We start from the raw sequence: 20,146 nt of genomic DNA, 5'->3' as shown, positions 1-20,146 counted from the left end.
AAAAAAAAAAAAAAAAAAAAAAAAAAAAAAAAAAAAAAAAAAAAAAAAAAAAGGCTTCTCAGCGCCACCATATATCCAGGACCGACCGCTCTGGCTGTCTAACTGAAATAAACAACAATCTCACCCCACATAAAACACAGTGCAGCATGTGCCAACACAGCCAAACATCAACAGTAAAGCTGCTGCAGAGCTGACCAGGTTCAGCCAGGACAGCCTGTTTAATGTTGTACAAAACACATTTACAGTTTCTACTCATATTTTTTGATTAGGGCTGCAAAAAAACATTATTTTAATTATCACGTAATCTATTGATTAATTTTTAAAATCATTTAGTCATAAAACTGTAAAACAAAAAAAAGTTTGCCCAAATAAACATGGTATTGTTGGTTTTGTCTGATCAACAATTAAAAACCCCAAAATATATTATTTACAATGATAAATCAGAAAATAATACACTTCTCACATTTGAGAAGCTGTAACCAATAAATTTTTGGCATTTTGAATAGATAAAAAAAAAAAAAAAAAAAAAAACTTGAGTGATTATATCGAATATCAAAATTGTTCCCAACCAACTGTCTTTCCATAAATTAATCGGTTATTCTTTCACATTATGGATTAATTTATTGATGACTCAATTAGTAATCAGACATCTCCTGAGCCAAAACGTATTATTTTGACTGAGCATCAGTCAATGGTGTGAACTACTGCACAGTAAGGACTTCAGCCTTCTCTCTACATCATACAAGTACGTCAGACCTTTGGAGAGCTCTGGTATGTGAAGCATAGGTCATGGTTTCTTCATTTAGGAGGTCAAAGCGGAATCTCACAGTAACACCAAAGGTATGCAGGGCACAGGCTGTTGTACATCAACACTTCCACTGTTAAACTAAGCCTTCCATAATCCCATAATTCAAATTACTGTTGCTGTGCCAACCTGAGAGAGCTCAGTCATATCTAAGCTGCGACTGCGTTTTTGATCAATTTTGAACAACATTCTTACTGTAAGTTTTGTAACCATACAATGTGGGCTGTGGTTAAAACTCCTCCTGTCCCGCTTTTTGTAATGTGTTGTTAGTTTTTCTTTATCCTAATGAAGTAAGGATTCACTCAGTAGCTAACAAATGTAGGTTGGTGATTTGACTTTGTGATATGCAGTCATCGCTGTCCAAACAAAACCATTTTGGTGATTTTCAGATGAACTGAAGGACTAAGTGTTCCTTTATGAGTTCTTAAGATAAATAAACTGTTTAAAACCCAATGGATTCTTAAAAAAACATCATCGGAAAGCTAAAAATTAACCTTTTTTTCTTATCTCATGAAAAGCTGAAACTTTGAAGACACATGGTGCACAAAGGACACAGCGTACTGTGGATAAATGGTTTCAAATTGTAGAATAACCCTTTGACAGTGTCTTTAAAGTTGTGGTTTAAAATTTGGTAATGATTGTGCAAAGTGAGCGTGGTTTATTACAAGAAATGTAAATTTCTAGACATTTCTCATTCCTAACTTCAAAAAATCTGAGAAACTCTCCCGTACATCCTAGAGAGCTGAAATATTTTCAGCACATCCACTGATATGTGAGAAATGTTTGCCTTACTGCAACCTATGGTCAATTCTGAAGTCAGTCACTCTATATTTTTCAGAATGTGCTAATTCAATTAACATCTATATCTCCACAAGTCTTTCTTCAAACGCTAAATCAACAGAGACATTGTCTGGATGGCCGATACTGAGTGTTGCAAAGGGTTTTGGATCGGTCAAACAGTGAGTCTACAGTGATATTCAGTATCTTGTCATAACTTGTACAGTATGCACAACAGTTTTTTTTAGGCTCAGTTTTGGATCACACACCCAAAACCGGCAAAATGATGTGTGATTTTTGTCAGAATTTTCTCACCAACATCTTGACAGTTGTAAGCTTTTTAAGTTTAAACTGACAAAACTATCCAGGTCTGGCACATGTGACATCACTACCTCAACTTGTGAGAAGGTGTGTGGTAACACCCTCTCACCAGTAGCTCAGTCAGTTAGGAACCTACTCTGGTTCAAATCCCCAGCTGACTGAGTCTGACTTGTTGACAATGGGGGTTTTCAGATGAGAGTGAGTTTAAGTTCTCTATTTTATTTGGACCACATGACACTTTCTTCCAATTTTTCTCTGCTAAAAAGTGTTTGTGCAGCTTAAACTTTAAAACTCCTAAACACAACCTGTTGCAGGTGGGTTGAACAATTCACCCAGTAGTCTGGGTACATATAATGACACTCTGATCTCAAGGTGATGCTGTAAAAATGAAGTTTGCGTTTCCCCAATTATCTCAAAGTTCATCTCTTTAATCTCTTAAGTCATCTGCGTCTTTTCTTCTCTTCTGAAAAATGTCAAATGTTGCGTTTTTCGCGACTTGCTTGTATCCCGATCATTGCTGCTCGCAGCTATATTTTTATCTAGGGGTTGTACCAGAACAGGTTTACATGGTTTCAATTTCAAAAAACACCATATTTTTGTCATACATTGCTGCAGCACCTCTTTTCACCCCTGTGTTGAACTCTCCGTTTTAGCTACCGAGTGAAGCATCTCACTTCTATAAGATCTTTGTTGGGAGTTGCACATGTGCAGTACCTAGGTAAGGACTACTAGCCAATCAGAAGCAGAGTAGGGCTGGTCCTGACAAGCAAGGCAGTGTGATCCAAAACAAAGCAGGTCAGTCAAACATGATCCCGAAACACAGGAAGAACAACCAGAACCAGTTTTGCAACCTAGACTGGAGCAAGATGTTTCAGAGGGGTAAGGGCATGTGCGTGTTTTAATGCAGTATTCTAAAATGAGTAGTAACATAGGACCCCCTGATGTCAAATGTGCCAATTTGATTTTCACATTGACTTAAGCCATTATTTATAACAGGTGTTCCATGTTTACTACCCAAGAATACCTAGATTTTGCATGTCTCATCTTACCCAGTCATGTAGACATATGTTTTCCACTTTTATAATGTCATAATATGTTACTAGGAGAAAGAGAAAGGCCCATTTGCATGACTTTTGTAGACTGCACACATATGGATAACAGGTGTGAGTCAACGTACTTGCATGAGACACCATGAATTTAAATTACTCTCTGTATCAACATCCTCTGTGATTGCATGGGTAGCAGGAAAAAAATAATTTCTTCTTCAGCCTTCTAGAGATATAGAAGTAAAATAATAAAGTGTTAATAAAGTGTACCTGAGGTGCAGCTTTTCTAAGCTAGCGTCTGCCAGATCGTCATTGGCTCTCTGATGGATGTCTCGCTGGGTCTCGATCTTGTGATCGTCTGAGAGGCCGTCCACTTTATGGATAAACACCTCGAAGTTGATCTCTGGATTGACTCGGTAGGCCCGCGACACAGTGAGGTGAAGCCTGCCCAGGGCCTCCACATAATCATCCTGAGGTAGAAAGTAACATAGAAATACACATATGCAATACATCTTTATAAAAAAGCGAGACATAAAACTGGCCATAAACGCATTACAAAAATTTTAACTTCAAGTAGCCTATAGTCCTTACATTAGATCACAATTATCTTCTGCATTCATGCATACAAATGCTAAATAATTAATCACTTTTATATTTGTTATACTGTCACTTTAAAACTATTGAGAACAAAACAAATAAGCTTCATTAAACATTTATACACCTCAAAAGTGCATATGACCATCTTCTGCTAGGATGAACCCTGAAAACACCCATTTTAAATATTTCAGTTCAGTTTAAGATTATACTTAAAAGATAAATTGCAATTACAAAAACTATGCGACAGCTAATCAGTAAAATAAACTGGAAAAACAAGACATGGCCTATTAAAAAAGTGTGGGATAACAGGTATGAGGAAATGTACTGCTGCTTTGTCTTCTGAAACAGCAAGACAAAAACAAGTCTCCCCAGATATCACTGTGTGACCAACTGCTGCAACAAATTGAATCTGATGCACCTCCTTGAGTACAAGTAAGTGCTGCAATCAGATCAGCAGTGGCTAACATCGTCGCTGAGATTACTTCTTGAAAGCGCTTCACGTCATGGGGATAGCACTGGCATAAAAGCCATGGCATGTAATTGACTTTTATCCTGGCTGCTCCGGCTGTTTATCACGGAGTTCATTCTCAAAGGGCTTCTACTGTAACTTACATCAACAGCGAGTACTAAAAAAAGTTTGTTTTCTTTATATGTGCAGTTTCACCAAGTAGCAAATATATGTGAATGTCAGACAGTCTTTTATCAGATTTTGTGTTTGTAATATAAAATGTACAGCCAGTACCCAGAATCTAAGAGGAAAAATCTGTATTTTTAGTCAATATATTTGAAACATGACACGGTTTTGTTTTATGTTCACAGCATGTAAAACAACACCAAAAGTGTTGACTTCACTTCCTGTGTTCATGACCATGTCAAATTACCCAATGTTTTACAGCTCTTTACCTGAGCATCAATGACAAATATCAAAGCCCCGGTTCCTCTGAAGATCATTTCATAGTCGAAGGTGGGGTCGAAGAAGTCAACCTGACCTGGGAAGTCCCAAATCTGGAAGTTGACAAAGGAGCTGCTCGAGATGTCGTCCTTGTAGATCTTGTTGGTACTCTCCAGGAACAAGGTCTCATTTGGAGACATTTTGTGGAACACCACCTGAAATCATAATTGAATACATATTTAAGTTTTTTAAAGTCCTGAAATCACACCAAGTCCTGAAGGCTAGTATGATATCACACCAACATAATACTCAGAAAACCTTAGCCAATTTAACATGCATTTGGCATCTGACTACAGCCATACTACAACCTTTGGTGCTTGGGTCGATGACAGCCAAGAGACTAATTTAATGGATTGAAAATCCTCCTCACTACCATGTTTTATGGTGCACATGGCTGTATTATTATTCATACAAATAAAAAATATGATTTCATGAGATTTAATTCCTTTAAAATATTTCAAGAATTTGGGGTGCTTCGTTTGCCTACCTAGACAAACCTCCATTTGTCTTTTTGTACACATACCGCACAGCAGAGTGTATACTCTCTTTTCAACTTTTGCTTTGCTTTAATGTTCATTGAACAACTGTTTAACATTTTTATTAAATGTCTGACTTAAATATTTGCTACATATTCTTTAATCTCATTTGCCTACCAATCATAAGCATTTAATAATACAGCAAATAAATATAGAAATACATATAACGTGACTACAACTTTTTCAATAAGAGTTTTAGGGTTTTCTTCACTAGTTACACAGATAGTGATGTATTGTAAATGAATAGCCTTACAATATGTTGCAAAATTACATGCATCAGAATATAAATGTTTTCACTGGAGAGATTATCCCAACAGCACTGTATTCTGGTTTATGCTATGATTTAAGCATAAAGACATAATTCGGACATCACACGCAGAGCACAATGGATAAAGACAAAACATTGCACACTCACTCTGATGCAACACACGTCACTCTATATTCAGCACTTTTCAGGTGCATGCTTTCAAACAGCAGACACTAAGACTGCAGCTGTAAGTGAAGTATGGGTTGATCAGGGTCTTGGTCTACTGAAAGCAGTAGCAGGTAGAAAATAAATTGCAGTGGGTTATGGTGGAGGAACTGGAATGTTCTCTCCACAGCTGCCATTTTGAATCAGTGTGTGAGCCACTGAGGACATAGGCCAATGAACCAGCAAAAAGCCAAATCACATGTTTTCAGCCCATACTGGAGGCTTACAGGAGACTATTAATCTGAGACTTGACGGTGTGGGGATTATAGTAGAACAGTACAAGTGTGCATGTGCACTTCAGTACAGACAACTGCAATTGTTTACTTTTATGTCTTCAGGCATTGTCTGTAGGATATTCTTCTGGCTAGTCATGCTATATCCAGAATGATTCTACTTCCCCATTGAATGTTAACATAAATAATAAAATATCATAGAAGGCACAACTGCATCTCATCTATTATTCAACCACAGTGCCAGTCTGAAAGTGGTAGACTTGAGGAATATAATCAAGGCAGCTAACCTTGCTGTAGGAGTTAGCTGGATCATGCAAAAGGAAAGGCAATCAAATCAAGGATGGATTACCAAGAGGGAAACATGGGCAACAACTCCAAGAGGCCCTAAAAAGCCCCAAGTTCACTGCATGTTAAGTGGTTTTGGTTTGGCTAGGCTAATTGGAAATTTGTTAGGCTATGCCTTGTAATGGGACCATGTGTCTGGTCTAGATCAAATGAAATGTGTCAAGATCAGATTTCCACAAACAAACAAAAACGTAATAAATATTTTAGTATCTGCAGTTTTGTTTTACCTAAAAGAAAAAGACCACCAATATCATAAAGATGATTTAAGAAATACATAATGAAGGCATATAAAACCGAGGTGCTTGTATGAATTTCTTTGGGCCTTCACCTACTAAGTATGTTGATCACAAGACAAGCTGCGTCAGGATCTTGGTGGTTTACCACGTCGGCTAAAAAACGTTACTGGGGGAAACCCTGGGAGTATTGGCTGCTCCCCCCCCAAACTTGTTAATCCAGCCATGAATTAAATGCATAGGGGAAGATGCTGGCCAGACTGCAGGTGCTGTTCCTGCCTGGTGCACAGATTTAAAAGGAAAGTGTTACGGAAGGTGTGGTCGGTTTGCTGTCATGTGAGAGCTGCACATCAGACCTGCCCTATGCCTCACAACTGGGTGGGACTTAGTTATAATTGGCATGTTGGACAAGTTGTTAACCAAATAGTCACATGCTTTGTGTCCACATATCAGTAAAGATGCACCTAGCGTCTCTGTACACCTGGTTAATAATTCACAGCTACACTTACGTTAGCTAACACTTAAGGGTTACTAGTCATTAGCTGTGGTAGGTATTTTTATTTCAGTTCTTCCACTCTCATGTAGCTTGACATGTTACGTGCTGATAGATAGCTACAGTCCCTTGCGACATGCTAAACTAAGTCGTTAGCTATTTTGGCTAACGTCCCATTTACTTGCGTGAAGCTAGGGAAGGCGCCGCTCACCTCGAAAGGCTAACAGTTTCACATCTCTTCCTACCTTCTGTATGGATGATTTGCCGCTTCTTCTCAAACCCATAAGCAGGATTCTCGGTTTGCTGTCGGACGGCGCCGGGCTGTCCTCGATGTCGGCCTCCTCTTCACCATAACCGAAATCTTTGGGGAACGAGTCTGCAACCCCGTAGCTGTCAGCCAGCTGTTCCACCTCGTACTGAATCGACATTTTGACCTAACGACTGTCGCTTCCCCTCTTCCCCCCCTTACTTGTCGGTCTCCACACCCGTGTTTGTATCTGAAAATCGGTATGCAACACAAACTACCGTCACAGAATGAAAATAGTTTGTCAATAATGCCAGGGCTACTTGGAAACACGGAGCGTGATCCCACACATTTCCTAAGGATTTCCTCTCCCTTGAAAAAAAAACTCGCCCATTGGGTCCACCTCTTAATTCTGATTTGCTGTCTGAATTGAAATGCGATAAATGATTGGTCGACCTGCCTGTCACTCTACTGAGGTTTGTCGCTGTCACCTGACTAGTACTCAGACTTGTTTTGAGACCTATCACCCGAATAAAAAGCAAATATACGCTATGGACACAGCCGTTTAGAGCCGTTTGTGTTTTAATGTATCAATAATACATAATTCATACATTATTATTTGGTGTAAAAAAAGTGAACATTGGTGAAGGCTGTTAAAACGAACTAAAACAAAGTGGACAGCTGTGGTGTTCTGCAGTATTACCAGCAGATGGCGGCAGAAATCCACTACAGTAAAAATAAGGCTTTCAAGGTCTTTCTAAAATGTCGGAAATGATTGTTAAAACTCTAGAAAGACCCCTTAAAATGTATTTTTACGAAATACGGTTCACCCTTTGCTCAGCGGTGTGTGCTGAGAGGAAAAATACACAGACAGAAGAGGGACATGTAAGACCTTTCCACGGAGTTTCATAATGTGCAAGTTTTCATTTCAATTAAAGAAAATAACCTGTCATTTGTTAAAAGACCAATTTTATGTTGCCCTGTTGACTGTTATTATTTTATTTGTTTTTATTTAATCTCAGTACCCATTCCCTACAAGAGGCCTTTATCTCCTGCCAAGCCGTTATGGTAAACAAGAAACATAATTAGCCTGGTAAAATAAAGATATAATAATAAATAAAATAAAAATTAATTAAAGCTTTGGGTCTATCAAGACCCAAAGAGTCGTAGCCATGGCATTACGATTTTTATAAATACTTAGGCCATGAGTCAAACGCTCTCAGCATAAAACCAACAGCCAATGTACTAAAAAAAAGACTGTCCCGGTCAATGCTTGGGGGAAGATATGTTGTTTTTTTTCAAGGAACACCTGAAAGCAGCATCCAGCCCAGCAGAGCCGCGTTGCTTGAAGGAAGGTGACAAACGAAAGTTAACTTCTCCGACCGGCCGCCAGAGTTTAGCTGGGTGTACCTGGCTTTCAATATCAGGCAGGACACAAAACATTGTGTCTGTAAGAACAACAACATCATCTTTGTAGCCTACATCACTATGGCACATTATAGAGTAAGTGTGTTTGCTGTCGCTTTACCGTTAACGAATGCTCTGTACAAACTGTTCCTTGTCTAGTAACTGTAAGCTAGCTAAGCTAATATTAGCACGCTGGGAGGTCACAAGGTGTTCATCAGTGAGGAGGCTGACCACCTGTGACATCTCATGTTTTGAATGGAGGTTGTAAATATTTGTGGATACACCTAACAGGGAACCGAAAAGATAATAAGGCAACAAACCAACTGCAAACTGATTTTTGAACGAGTGATTTTTGTTTGTCTATTTTTTGCTTCAGGTCATCATTTGATAATTTTATGTCTGAAATTAACTTACCTTAACTGTTAACTTAGAGGACTAACAAGCAGGGCACTTAGGCAACGAGTGAGTGGAAATTATACCATGATATTTGACTTCTAACGTCTAACCTCTAGTTAATGAACTAGATCTGACAGTTGATAGTTTTGTAATCAGTTGTTGCCTGACTTTTCCTCCTGCAGGCTCCAGACCCCAAAAGGGAACAGTTTCGGAGATACTTGGAGAAAGCCGGTGTAGTTGACAGTCTCACCAGTGGTATGGCACATTTATTAACATATTGAAGCACTGCTTTGTTGGTAATAGGAAAATGTTTAAAAGATGCCAACACAAGAGCGTAAATCCAGAACTGAACATCTGAAAATGTTGTTCCACAAAACTTTTTTTTTTTTTCTTTTAACAAAGCAAAGAAAAAATTATGCCAAACTTCTCTAATGCATTTTAATGGTGTCTTTATACAAAGTAGTAGCACAATAACTTTGCCTGAATAAATACAGTCTAAAGTTAGCGAAATTATTACTTGACTCGGGAAATATCCAATTAAATACAATGTCAAGAATCTACAAAACCATTTTCTGTCAACAGTAAAGTTTTGGTATCCAAAAAGTACTGAAGTTGATACCTGTTGCCTGAACTGTTTTTCACTCCTGGATTTCAGTTCTAGTGGCTTTGTATGAACAACCAGAAAAGCCCAACAATGCTCTGGAGTATCCTTTTAGACACACAAACAGACTCTACTGAACCCGTGAGTGGTTGTAGAAATTGTCTCCTGGTTTAGTTGGTAGTGAGTTGAGCCCCACCTGTCACTCATATACAAATAATACTCATAATAATAAAGATAAATGTTAAGAATTCACTTAATAAAGGAGGCAACTGCTTCCTGTAGATTCTTTAACCCACTCCTTCCAGATTTGTCAAGGAGCACCTCGGTGCTGGTGGCCTGACTTCCACAGACACAGAGGCTCTGCAGCAGGAGGTGATTGACTTGAGACAGAGGTGTGCATGTCTGGCCGAGGAAAACAAAGACCTCAAAACACGGGTAAGCTTATCGTAAAAGTTATGCGTGTCATTTACCGGTTAAAGCACCTAACTAATGGAAAGGCTGCCCTACAAGGTAGCTATGGTAAATGATCTATGCTTGTATAATACAAGGTTGTTTATTTGTCATTATACAGCACAAGGCTGCATAACGAAACGAAATTTGTAGTTCCTTTGTGCTACACATTCAACATATAATTTAAGTGTAGGCCTATATTAAAATACGGTAATGTTTAAAATAAAATTAAACAATACAGTTTATATATATATATATATATATATATATACACCCCGAATATTCCACGGCGCATTTTTTGAATTTGCATGGGGTGAATGTAAACAGCAGCAACCAGATGATAGAATGAAAGTTTCTTTTTCACAATAAACAGTCATATGGGAAACAGAGTCCATCTTGACTGCATTTGTGCACCAAGCATCATCAATGTAAAACACAGAGTCCATTTCCTCTCATCTTGCCTGGGTCTTGCACTGAAGTCATAAACACCGTTGTCATTTACAAGAGAGTGTACTTTATGCATAAACTTAAACACTTTGGAGTGGACTTAACAGATACTGGTACTTTTCTATCATTAATTTGTGGAGAGCATTCTCACTTTTGGTCTTATTACTTGATACTGCTCGCTGTATGTAGTAAACATGACAAACTAAGTTTATTTTGTTTAGTAAGATTTGGGGTCAACAACAACACAGTATGACACTGCTCATTGAGTGTGCGTATCACATCCTCTATGGCGAATATGACATTTTGCTACCAGGACAAGGATATAGGGTACTGCCGTTGTGGACTACCAGTGCTCAAAGATCAATCATATCTTCCAATATAGCTCTGTTTAAACAAATCCTTGATGGCATGAGAGTCGTGCCACTGGCATTTTGTTGTACTTGATGTTTGATCGTTGGTAAGGTTGTGGGGCAGTCTGCTAATTAATGTCTGACTTGTACTGTAATGTCCTTTGTGGTATTTGTCCGACAGTTGCCTCAGACAAAAGGAATCTCCAAAAGGATAATAAACTAAACTAACATGGGTGTACTTTCTTCTCCATTTCTGTAGCTGCAGCGTTATGAACCTGTATCAGAGGATGGGACCACAGCTGACTAGACTCAGCAAAGCTTTGGTTTGAGGAATGTATTTTTTGTTTAAATTGTCACTTTTGAATTAAAAGACAAGACGACACCGTAAAAGTGAAAGCCAAGAATTGTTATGTAGCTGTGCTGGTTTTTTTTTTATTTTAGTTTCTAATTTGTTTCTTAGAATCTAACTTAATCTGTACATGTATGTGTGTGTATATATATATAAGTTGTTATTTCAGTCTTAAGTATAGCTTTACAATAGAACATACCCTCCTATGTGACTAGACATGCCAGTTCTTAAGACATGGGACTTTTCTTGAGGGGTCTATGTTAGAATATAACACATCTCTGATTATACTGCTGATTATTGTATTTTTCTGGCATTGTTATAAACAGTGCATGACAGCACTTAATCCTTTATTTCCAAAGGTCTGGTGTAAGTGAACAATTTTCAGTAAAAAGCTTTAAAATGTAAGTAGCTGGTAAAATAAAGCACAGTCTTGTAATTAAGTTATTGTTGAACTAATTTCTAATCTGTATCAATCAGGCTTTTGTTGGAATATCAATTTTGTTAATGTCTACATCAATATTGCATAAGTCAGTATTCTACATGTGCAATGATGACATATTAACAAAATCCCCATAAGACACAAACCAGGTACAACACTAATGCAGAGTGAAATGCAGACCTTAGGGACCAGGATTTAATAATAATTTGCAGCTGTTCCTTCAGGGACAAACAGAAACTATCAAGCAGGAACGTAATCCAACAGTACTGTTGTTGGTGAGGATAGCGGAGGGTTGTTGGCATCTTATTGATATGCACAGGAAACTGACATGAGACATAACAGATTTTTATCATTGTGGATTAAAACGCAACCAATGGTAGCACGTTTTCCTAAATCTGTTCAGGTCAACTCATTATCTCTTCTCCATTTTAGACGTGACTAACTGAAAAACAGCACTTGTTACAGCTCATCTATATTTGGCTCAGTGGGGGCCTGTCTAATCTTGGACTAGACCATCAAGATGTATGATGCAGCTGTTTGCCCACATGTTAACTAATTTTGTAGTAATCCATACAGTTTGACACAATAGAAAACACGCTTTATTCCAAAAGCAAACACAAAAATATATAAAGATACAGTACACAGTTCTGTTGTTTCATATTTTATTATGTCACCCAAAGGAAATTATAAATGTCAATTGCATTGGTTGAAATGCATTTAAAATAAAAGCACAGATTAAACAAAATATTAGCAAACGCTCACCAGTTAGAAGGCAGATTAGAGGACTGTTAAATCCAAATGGTGAATATACCAGGAACATGGATTGGCGATAATGCAAATAAGGCCCAGTTTGTTTTGAAGTTTAGATTTGCAGGTCTGACGCTCGTCTGCTGCTTGTATTGCTTGCCATCGATGTTTTGCAGTTGGAAGAAGGTGGTCTGGAATTGTACATGGATCCTGAGCTGGAGTCCTCCAGTGACTCAGGGGTGGAGGGCCGGCTTTGATGGCTGGTGTCTAATTTTGACTGTGTTGGAGAGGGAGGTCCACTACTGGCTTTTGCAACCCCATATGAATCTGTGTCAGAGCTTTTACCCTCCAACACAGTGGAGCAAATGAAAGAGCTATGAGCCTTCCATGGCCTCTTCGATGCACTGACTGGCAGCGTGGGGAAGGAGGAAGTGTGAGCTGCCCTATGTTGGCATTTTGGAGAGTCTAGGCTATCTCTTCTACTGCTGTTCTCCTCCTTACTGTGTGAGGGGAAATGCAAAAAGTCCTCAGCCTCCTGCGTTGGATTAATCGGGGAGTCACAGCACGGAGAGCAGGGCTCCTTGGTAGTCAAGGTGTAGTTATAATCTGGGGGTCTTTGAGCTGCACATCTGGAATCCTCCAAATCCTGCTGATTGGCCAGCTCACCCTGGGGTTGAAAAGTTGAAGGTTTGATAAGGCTTGGATAAATGCCCTGTGCCTTCTCCGTCAAGAGGTTGTAGTCACCAGGTGCAGAGGCAATTGTTACCCTTCGGGCAGCACATATTTGCACAACAGATTCTTTTTTACACTTCACAGAGTAGTCATCAAGTTCATCTCTCTCGTCTCTCAAGTGAGGGTACAAGTCCAAGATGCCCTCTTTGATCTTCTTGTAACTAAGATGCATGATCTCCAAGATGTTTAGGAAGAGGGAAATTCCAGCAATGCATTGCATGAACACCATGAAGACACTTTTCTCTGTTGGTCTGGAAACATAACAATCTACAGAATTGGGACAAGGATCCCGTTCACACTTGAAGAGTGGGTAGAGGTGAAAGCCATAAAGGAGGTACTGGCCTGTCATGAAGGCCACTTCAACGACAGAGCGGGTGACAATGTGAGCCACGTAGGTACGCAGCAGGGAACCCCTCAGAGGAGCTTTATTAAGCTTCCCCTGATCAAGCTGTTTCATTTCCCGCTCGATCCTCTTCCTGGCTTCTGCCAACTCCACATCCACCAACTCCAGCTCCCTCCGCAGCAGTACCTTCTTCTTCTGCCGCTCCTTCTCCAGGGCCCGCAGCCTGTAGAGAGCGTGGCCCATGTAAACCAGTGAGGGAGAAGACACAAAAATGACCTGCAGCACCCAGTAGCGGATGAGGGAGATGGGGAAAGCCAGATCGTAGCACACGTTCCTGCATCCAGGCTGCTCAGTGTTGCATATGAAGTCAGCCTGCTCATCGTTCCATACGTCCTCAGCTGCCACCCCGAGGACCAGCATACGGAAGATGAACAGGATGGTGAGCCAGATCTTGCCTACCATAGTGGAATGGATATGAACCTCCTCCAAAATCCCCCCAAGGAAGTTCCAGTCCCCCATCTTCACTCTGCCATTGTGACTTACAGAAAGTCAGTGACAGAGAGAGATGAAATAATTAGGGAAGAAAATCTTCTGAAACTGTTAAAAATTAGTATCTATAAAGGTAGTATAATGAACATATAGGAACAAGAGATACAGTACAACCTTCAGGAAATAAGATTTTAAGACAGACAGGAAAGGCATATTGAAAATGTAAAGACCTTTTCAGGTTAAAATGAACAAAGTATACAAGAGCAAAATTAGCTGTAAACCACCAAAAACCCCAGACAGATTTGTTTGTGAAAATAATCATTTAAATTTTCCAGTAACAATGGAAGAATTAAAAATTTGCAGTACCTCTGAAGAAGAAAAATGAAACATTAACTAGTAGCAAAAAGTGAAGTAAAAATGAACAGCGTCACATATTTGCAAAAAGATCAAAAATTCAAAAGATCAAAATTCTCCAAAAAGGACTTGTATATCAAGTAAAACATTCCCTTGGCATGTCAGCTATCCAGTTTTGTTTTAATAAAACCATTCCTCTCAGCAGTGTCATTATATAAACTCAGAGCAGAGCTCTGTGCACTCGCCGTTTCCATTTACCTTGCAGCAGCATGGACAGACTGCTGGTGTTGACTTAAATCTCCTCGGGTCATGCAGCCAAATCACCAAAAAGATTTAAAAAATCGTTAGTGCCCTCCACATGAGTTCCTGCGTATCACCCAAATTCCAGTGACCCGCCTATGCCCCAGTGTTGCCAAAAACAAAGTGGGAACAACCGAGCTGCTCAGGGACGGTTGCCAACACTACTTTGGCCAGAAATAGTCAATACCAACAGCTTCACTGATGTATTTAGATCATGCCCCCACAGTGATGGGGTTGGAACCAGTTGTAACATAGATAATGACCTCAGTCTTTTCAGGTGAGGCCTTTTTTTGTATTTTTTTACCTTTCCAAACAGAAATGCTGCATGCGTTCAACAGCAGAGATGGTACCTCACTGACCACATATTTGTGATTTATTTGGGTGTGCACATTTGGTGTGGGTGTAAATAACCAAGCAGTTTCTAAATAGGTGCTTTGCAAGTCCATACTACATGCTTAGGATTTATTAGCACTCAATTGTTCAAGTCTGTTTGCTCCGTATATACAAACAACACAGAGAATCAACACCGTGGCTGGAATCCCCACATTATCAATACCAGTCAGTTATCCACACAGGCTTTGTACAATCAATAGTTTGCTACTATAGTGAAATAATCAATGAGTCATCATGTCCGATTTCATACTCTGCTGCTCCTGTCTGGATGTTAAGTTCTCATGTACTTGAAATATTATTTTATCACATTTACAAGAAATCTATCACAATCATTTAATGTGCTTGGCTTCTGCTGTTCGCTAGATTCACACCGTCCAATTCTAAATACTTTTAAATGTCTTTGTGTGATAAATATGCTTGTTATCTGACTGAGGTCAGTCATGATGTTACAGCTTCACACCCACAATGTGAAATGTTTATTAATTCTCAAATTGTTATTTGGCTTTACAGAGCAAGACAGACTATCTAGTGTGTGTGAGTTGGGATATTTGTTATCAATAGGAAAAAGCAAACCACACCCCTGAACTGGCCTAATGTGTGTGTTGACAAGACTCAACCCACCAGCTTAGTGTTCTCGTCTGTGAGTACGAAGTTATCATAAACTGAACTTACCCCTCTGACCTCGAATCTCTCATTACCAACCCAGCAGAGCAGGATTGATTCAGATCAGTCTGGTACAAACACATTAGGGGTACAGTGGGTCACACTGGGGTAACATATTGGGAAACTCTGTGCTATTTCCCCTTGTTTTTCTTCCAATCACAGTAATCAATTTTGACTTGTACTTCAGCTCAGTGCATTGTCCGGCTTACTATCAACACAAATCGTTGTTTTAAACTTAAAGTGTTCATGTTCATTTGTCTTATAACATCACTGGAGAGGATCTCTACAATTCACTTCAGTTCTAACTTCCATGGTGGTAAAAGCAAAAGTCCAGTATTTAGGTCTAAAATAATTAATTAAGGTATTTTATAAGATCATCACTTTAATTTGAATAAACTGCAACTTTTTCTGAATTGTAAGATGTTCACCAGTTGAAGCTAATGTATCTGTTGTCTTTAGGACCTTTGGGCCAAACCAAACCAAATTCAGAGAAACCACAGTATTATTTTCAGTATTTCAAAGTAAGATCCTCATTAACTCTTTAATAGGAAATAACACATATCCGATTTTCGACTGCTGTTCTACATAAGGCAACATCCCATTTCCCACTGTTTCAGAGTTGAAGAAAAGTTCATCATAATTGAATACTGATGCCCTAAGTTATATTGATCTATATTGATCTCTCTTGAGCTCAGTTTGGAAACTATGGGATTTTCCACATACTGTAAAAGAGCAAAAGCAGTCTCTGCAGCATCAAACAGCAGACTGCTGTATACAAACAATGAAACATTAAAAAAACATCAAGGTTTATTAAAAATACATTAAATATTGAGCTGTGGAAATACGAAACCAAGTGTAGGAGGTCTTTGGTCATAGTTTTCCTGTAATCCTAGATAAATGAAGTTCTCTTTCAAAAATAAGACCTATTTGTGAATTACCTTCTGACACCAGGTGTAAAACAATGGTGTTTCCAAAAGCTGGATGTTCACCAGAGCCAAAGTTATGTGTTTACAAGGTTAAAACACAATAAGTATGACAGAAAAATGCATCAACAGTTTTGCAACTCAAAATGTAATAAGCAATGTCCTGTCAACAGAATGTGACTAAAACAATAGCGTGGCCTTAGGCCAAGGCATGATGATAAACTCTTCCGCTTACAAAAGGAAGGGGCAACTTATTCTTGTTAGTGCTGTCACACAGTCAATCAACATGTCTTCATCAAATTTGTGTTTGCTACAGTGAGGGAATTCCCCATGTTTAAGGCACGTTTTATGAATACTGAAAGTCCATGATGATTCAACAGAATATTTGTGACAGCATAGAGGAGCATAAAATGATTAAATTAAATTCCTAAGAAGAAATGACAAAGAAAAATTACATGAATCAGGACCAGTATGTTCATTTTCTGATTATCAATACAAAATAGAAAATACAAAAACATATAAAAACTAACAAAATACTCACAGCAAAGATCATATCTAGAATAAGAAAAATATTGACAGTACATTAGGGGTTCAGAGAATATTTAATTCTTAATTATTTGTATTTTAAAAAGCATTTCCTCAACAAAAGATGTAAAATGTAAAATATGCCTTCTGCAATGCTACACATAAACAGCATGAGGCACCATTCCATTTGAACGCACAAATTCAGCTCTAAAAATTATTGTTTTTTAAAATCCTTGTGCAACACATTCACAAAGTCCCTGAAAAGCAGCTTTGCTGTGAAACACATCAGTCAAAAAACTGTTTCCTGAGTGTGACATTAAGGCTTTTAGTGTTAACTTTTAAAAAAGGTTGGTGAGTGCAGCTTTATTGTCCTATGGTGCTGGGGACAGGAAGATGTTGAAGAGTGCGGCAAAGATCACAAAGGCTATATAGCCCACTATACACAGCCAGAAACGTGGGTCGTGGAGTAGCTTGCTGTTGTAAGCGCTGAAGAAGACGTAGCCGACGGTCATTCCGGCCACAATCCCACCAAAATGAGCCACAAAGGACACCTAGGAGGACAGAAGGTGATGTCAGGTTTCAGAATTAGGCCTAATTAACCAAGATAAACTGAACACAGACCTCAACTACTGTCATCCAACATCACTGAAATGTAGCAAACACCCCAAAAACTTGCAGGACCAGTTTAAAAGCCAAAAGAAACTAAGAGGAGGCAAAAAAGAAGGGAGATAGCAAAGTGGGGGAGGGACTAAGGAAACTGTATTCTAGTGATCAGTTGGAAAGACAAACAAGCTTTGTCAAACAGGAGGAAGATAATGTATACTTTCAGCTGTTGTCCCTCAAAATGGAAACTTTGGAGTCAAAGGGCAATAGTCACCATTTCTCAATGTTGATTAGTGATTAAAAAAGGATCTGGTTTGTGTGGAAAGTCAGTTTACAGTTTTTGTCCATTTATACATGCCCATACAGAGAGATAGCTATTTGCATGAATAATCCCATCAAGTCCCAACAAGACCTGCTGATCCTGTCTGTAGCCACAAGCAAATTACAACCATCACTAAACACCGTCGGCTTGGGGGAGGTTAGCTAGATTAGGTGGATCGCTTTTGAGGTTCTTTCTTTATCAGAAAAGGTTTAGCAAGACCCTTTGTTTGTTTTTCTAATAAAGTCCTCTGCTGTACAGCAGAAGGAAAATCATACCTTCAAACCAGCCTCATCACTGACAAATCTTCTGTAGAAGGCAAATCCAAAATCTGTGCCAACTGTAGAAAGAAAACAGTATCAAATTTAAAAAAAAATTAGGTATGATCACAGCAGTTAGAAAAAAAGCAAAATAGGTTGAAAACACACAGGAGAACATACCAATCAACACTATGGCAAGGATACGAAACACTCCCAGAAGAGGAAGCATCTCTCGGAAATTCTGTGAATTGAAATAAGGGTCAACAGCTTTAAAGAATTATGTTAATTTTAAATTTACGAGTGCGTAAGACAATAATAAGTCTGAAAACTTAGCAAAGACCTGCTTCACAAAGCAGAAATAGCACAATTTATATACTTGAATATAAAAATACTAAGGGGTGTGCTCAGTAGTTCAGTAACATAAATGTTCCCTTAAAATTATATTCCAAACCATTAATAGAACGTTTATTGAGAAAATGTGAGTAAACTGGTATTGTACACACACTATGCTATCTGCTAACCTTAGACATGTTGACAATGTCAAAGTAACATAGTCATAGTTGTAGTACGTAAAATAAGATAAGTTAAACTCTTTAGACTGAAACACAACATCAGCTGCTGTTCACAACTTTCTGTTAAACTCTATGTAAACTTACCACCACTGCGTTCATAAAATAGCCACCCATTAGAGCATAAACACCCCCGGATGCTCCCACCAAAGCACTGAGAGGATCAAATATGGAGCTGGCCAAAGAGCCTGAGGGAAACAGAAATGATCAGTTCTACAATCAGCGGCATTTCTTACAGCCAGGACTCACTTGAACACAAACAGGGAAAACCAACTTCAAGAATAGTTAATGATAGATGTCTGGGTGCATATAGTATTCACAAACAGTGACTGAGTCCAGCTAGCTTAGGAGTTTGAAAGCTGCTCTTGTAACGATACAGCTAGCTGTGCTACACGTATCTTGTGGGTGGAGTGGGAGTGGGGTGTGCTCACCTGCCAGGACGCCCGAGAGGTAAACCATTCCCACTTCAAATCCTTTATGGACCAGTTCCAGTGGGATGCCCAGCAGTAGCTGCATCACCAGGTTGCCCAAGATGTGCTGCACACTGATGAGGACAGAGGAATAAGCAGAATATACTTGAGCATGTTGAGCTAGCATACAAATACACAGCGGATGGACAAAATAACACACCTGTAGCCCTGCAGTAAAGATCAGGTGGTGATTCATTTTGATGCATCATTTAAAAAACAATGTAGGTGTTAAAAAGGTAAGACTGGTGTTTTTCTAGTTTTGTTATTGTAAATGCAATCACCAATGTATCAACACTTCCCTACTCTTTCTGTGGCACTTACTCCAAATCCCTCTCATCTTTAATATATAATCCCATCCCAACTTTTAAAAACAGCTCAGTAATGTTCTAAAACAACTGGGTGTTGCAGAGTTTAATAAATGTTTTTTTAAACAGTGTTTTTGTTGGAGACCATTTCAGCTGCAGATTAAATGACATTTGGTGCACTAATAAGTATTTCTCGTCTAAAACACAACAATAGACAAACACTGTGAGCTTAAACTAATACCACACAAACAATTATAGGTTTTTATGTTTTTTATTGAACACCCCGTGTAAACATTCACAGCGCAGGGTGGAAAAAGTATGTGAACCCTTTGGAATTACCTGGATTTCTGCATAAATTGGTCATAAAATGTGACCTGATCTTCATCTAAGTCACAACAATAGTCAAACACAGTCTGCTTAAACTAATACCACACAAACAATTATAGGTTTTTATGTTTTTTAGTGAACACCCCGTGTAAACATTCACAGCGCAGGGTGGAAAAAGTATGTGAACCCTTTGGAATTACCTGGATTTCTGCATAAATTGGTCATAAAATGTGACCTGATCTTCATCTAAGTCACAACAATAGTCAAACACAGTCTGCTTAAACTAATACCACACAAACAATTATAGGTTTTTATGTTTTTTAGTGAACAC

General features: G+C 38.7%; 4 protein-coding genes across 5 annotated transcripts in view; 1 reads left to right on the top strand and 3 right to left on the bottom strand.

Annotated features, from left to right (window-relative positions):
* rragca (Ras-related GTP binding Ca) overlaps window positions 1-7,431 on the bottom strand; it is a 13,170-nt gene extending 5,739 nt beyond the window's left edge. The window contains exons 1-3 of the mRNA XM_046044656.1: window positions 7,056-7,431; window positions 4,450-4,653; window positions 3,220-3,419 (exon numbers count right to left, since the gene is read on the bottom strand). Coding sequence (XP_045900612.1) covers window positions 3,220-3,419; window positions 4,450-4,653; window positions 7,056-7,238 — 587 coding nt within the window. The 5' untranslated portion in view covers window positions 7,239-7,431. The remainder of the gene's footprint in view (window positions 1-3,219; window positions 3,420-4,449; window positions 4,654-7,055) is intronic.
* A 933-nt stretch (window positions 7,432-8,364) lies between these two features.
* LOC123968134 (c-Myc-binding protein-like) lies at window positions 8,365-11,494 on the top strand. The gene is made up of 5 exons (XM_046044657.1): window positions 8,365-8,557; window positions 9,040-9,112; window positions 9,513-9,561; window positions 9,764-9,893; window positions 10,965-11,494. The coding sequence occupies exons 1-5, from the start codon at window positions 8,543-8,545 to the stop codon at window positions 11,010-11,012; spliced, it is 315 nt and encodes a 104-aa protein (XP_045900613.1). The 5' UTR covers window positions 8,365-8,542; the 3' UTR covers window positions 11,013-11,494.
* Window positions 11,495-12,355: 861 nt separating this feature from the next.
* gja9a (gap junction protein alpha 9a) lies at window positions 12,356-14,469 on the bottom strand. Its single transcript, XM_046044655.1, has 2 exons — window positions 14,417-14,469; window positions 12,356-13,853 (listed from the first exon to the last, which is right to left on the bottom strand). The coding sequence occupies exons 1-2, from the start codon at window positions 14,467-14,469 to the stop codon at window positions 12,356-12,358; spliced, it is 1,551 nt and encodes a 516-aa protein (XP_045900611.1).
* Window positions 14,470-16,303: 1,834 nt separating this feature from the next.
* The window catches only part of rhbdl2 (rhomboid, veinlet-like 2 (Drosophila)), a 10,258-nt gene continuing 6,415 nt past the window's right edge, over window positions 16,304-20,146 (bottom strand). For both annotated transcript variants that reach the window (XM_046046110.1, XM_046046109.1), the window contains exons 4-8: window positions 19,145-19,257; window positions 18,801-18,901; window positions 18,325-18,385; window positions 18,163-18,224; window positions 16,304-17,513 (exon numbers count right to left, since the gene is read on the bottom strand). In XM_046046110.1, the coding sequence (XP_045902066.1) occupies window positions 17,334-17,513; window positions 18,163-18,224; window positions 18,325-18,385; window positions 18,801-18,901; window positions 19,145-19,257 (517 nt within the window). In that variant the 3' untranslated portion in view covers window positions 16,304-17,333. The remainder of the gene's footprint in view (window positions 17,514-18,162; window positions 18,225-18,324; window positions 18,386-18,800; window positions 18,902-19,144; window positions 19,258-20,146) is intronic.

The sequence above is a fragment of the Micropterus dolomieu genome, linkage group LG03 (genome assembly GCF_021292245.1).
Source record: "Micropterus dolomieu isolate WLL.071019.BEF.003 ecotype Adirondacks linkage group LG03, ASM2129224v1, whole genome shotgun sequence".
Taxonomy (NCBI): domain Eukaryota; kingdom Metazoa; phylum Chordata; class Actinopteri; order Centrarchiformes; family Centrarchidae; genus Micropterus; species Micropterus dolomieu.
Note: the sequence above shows the minus strand (reverse complement) of the source record. Positions and strands in the feature narration are given on the sequence as shown.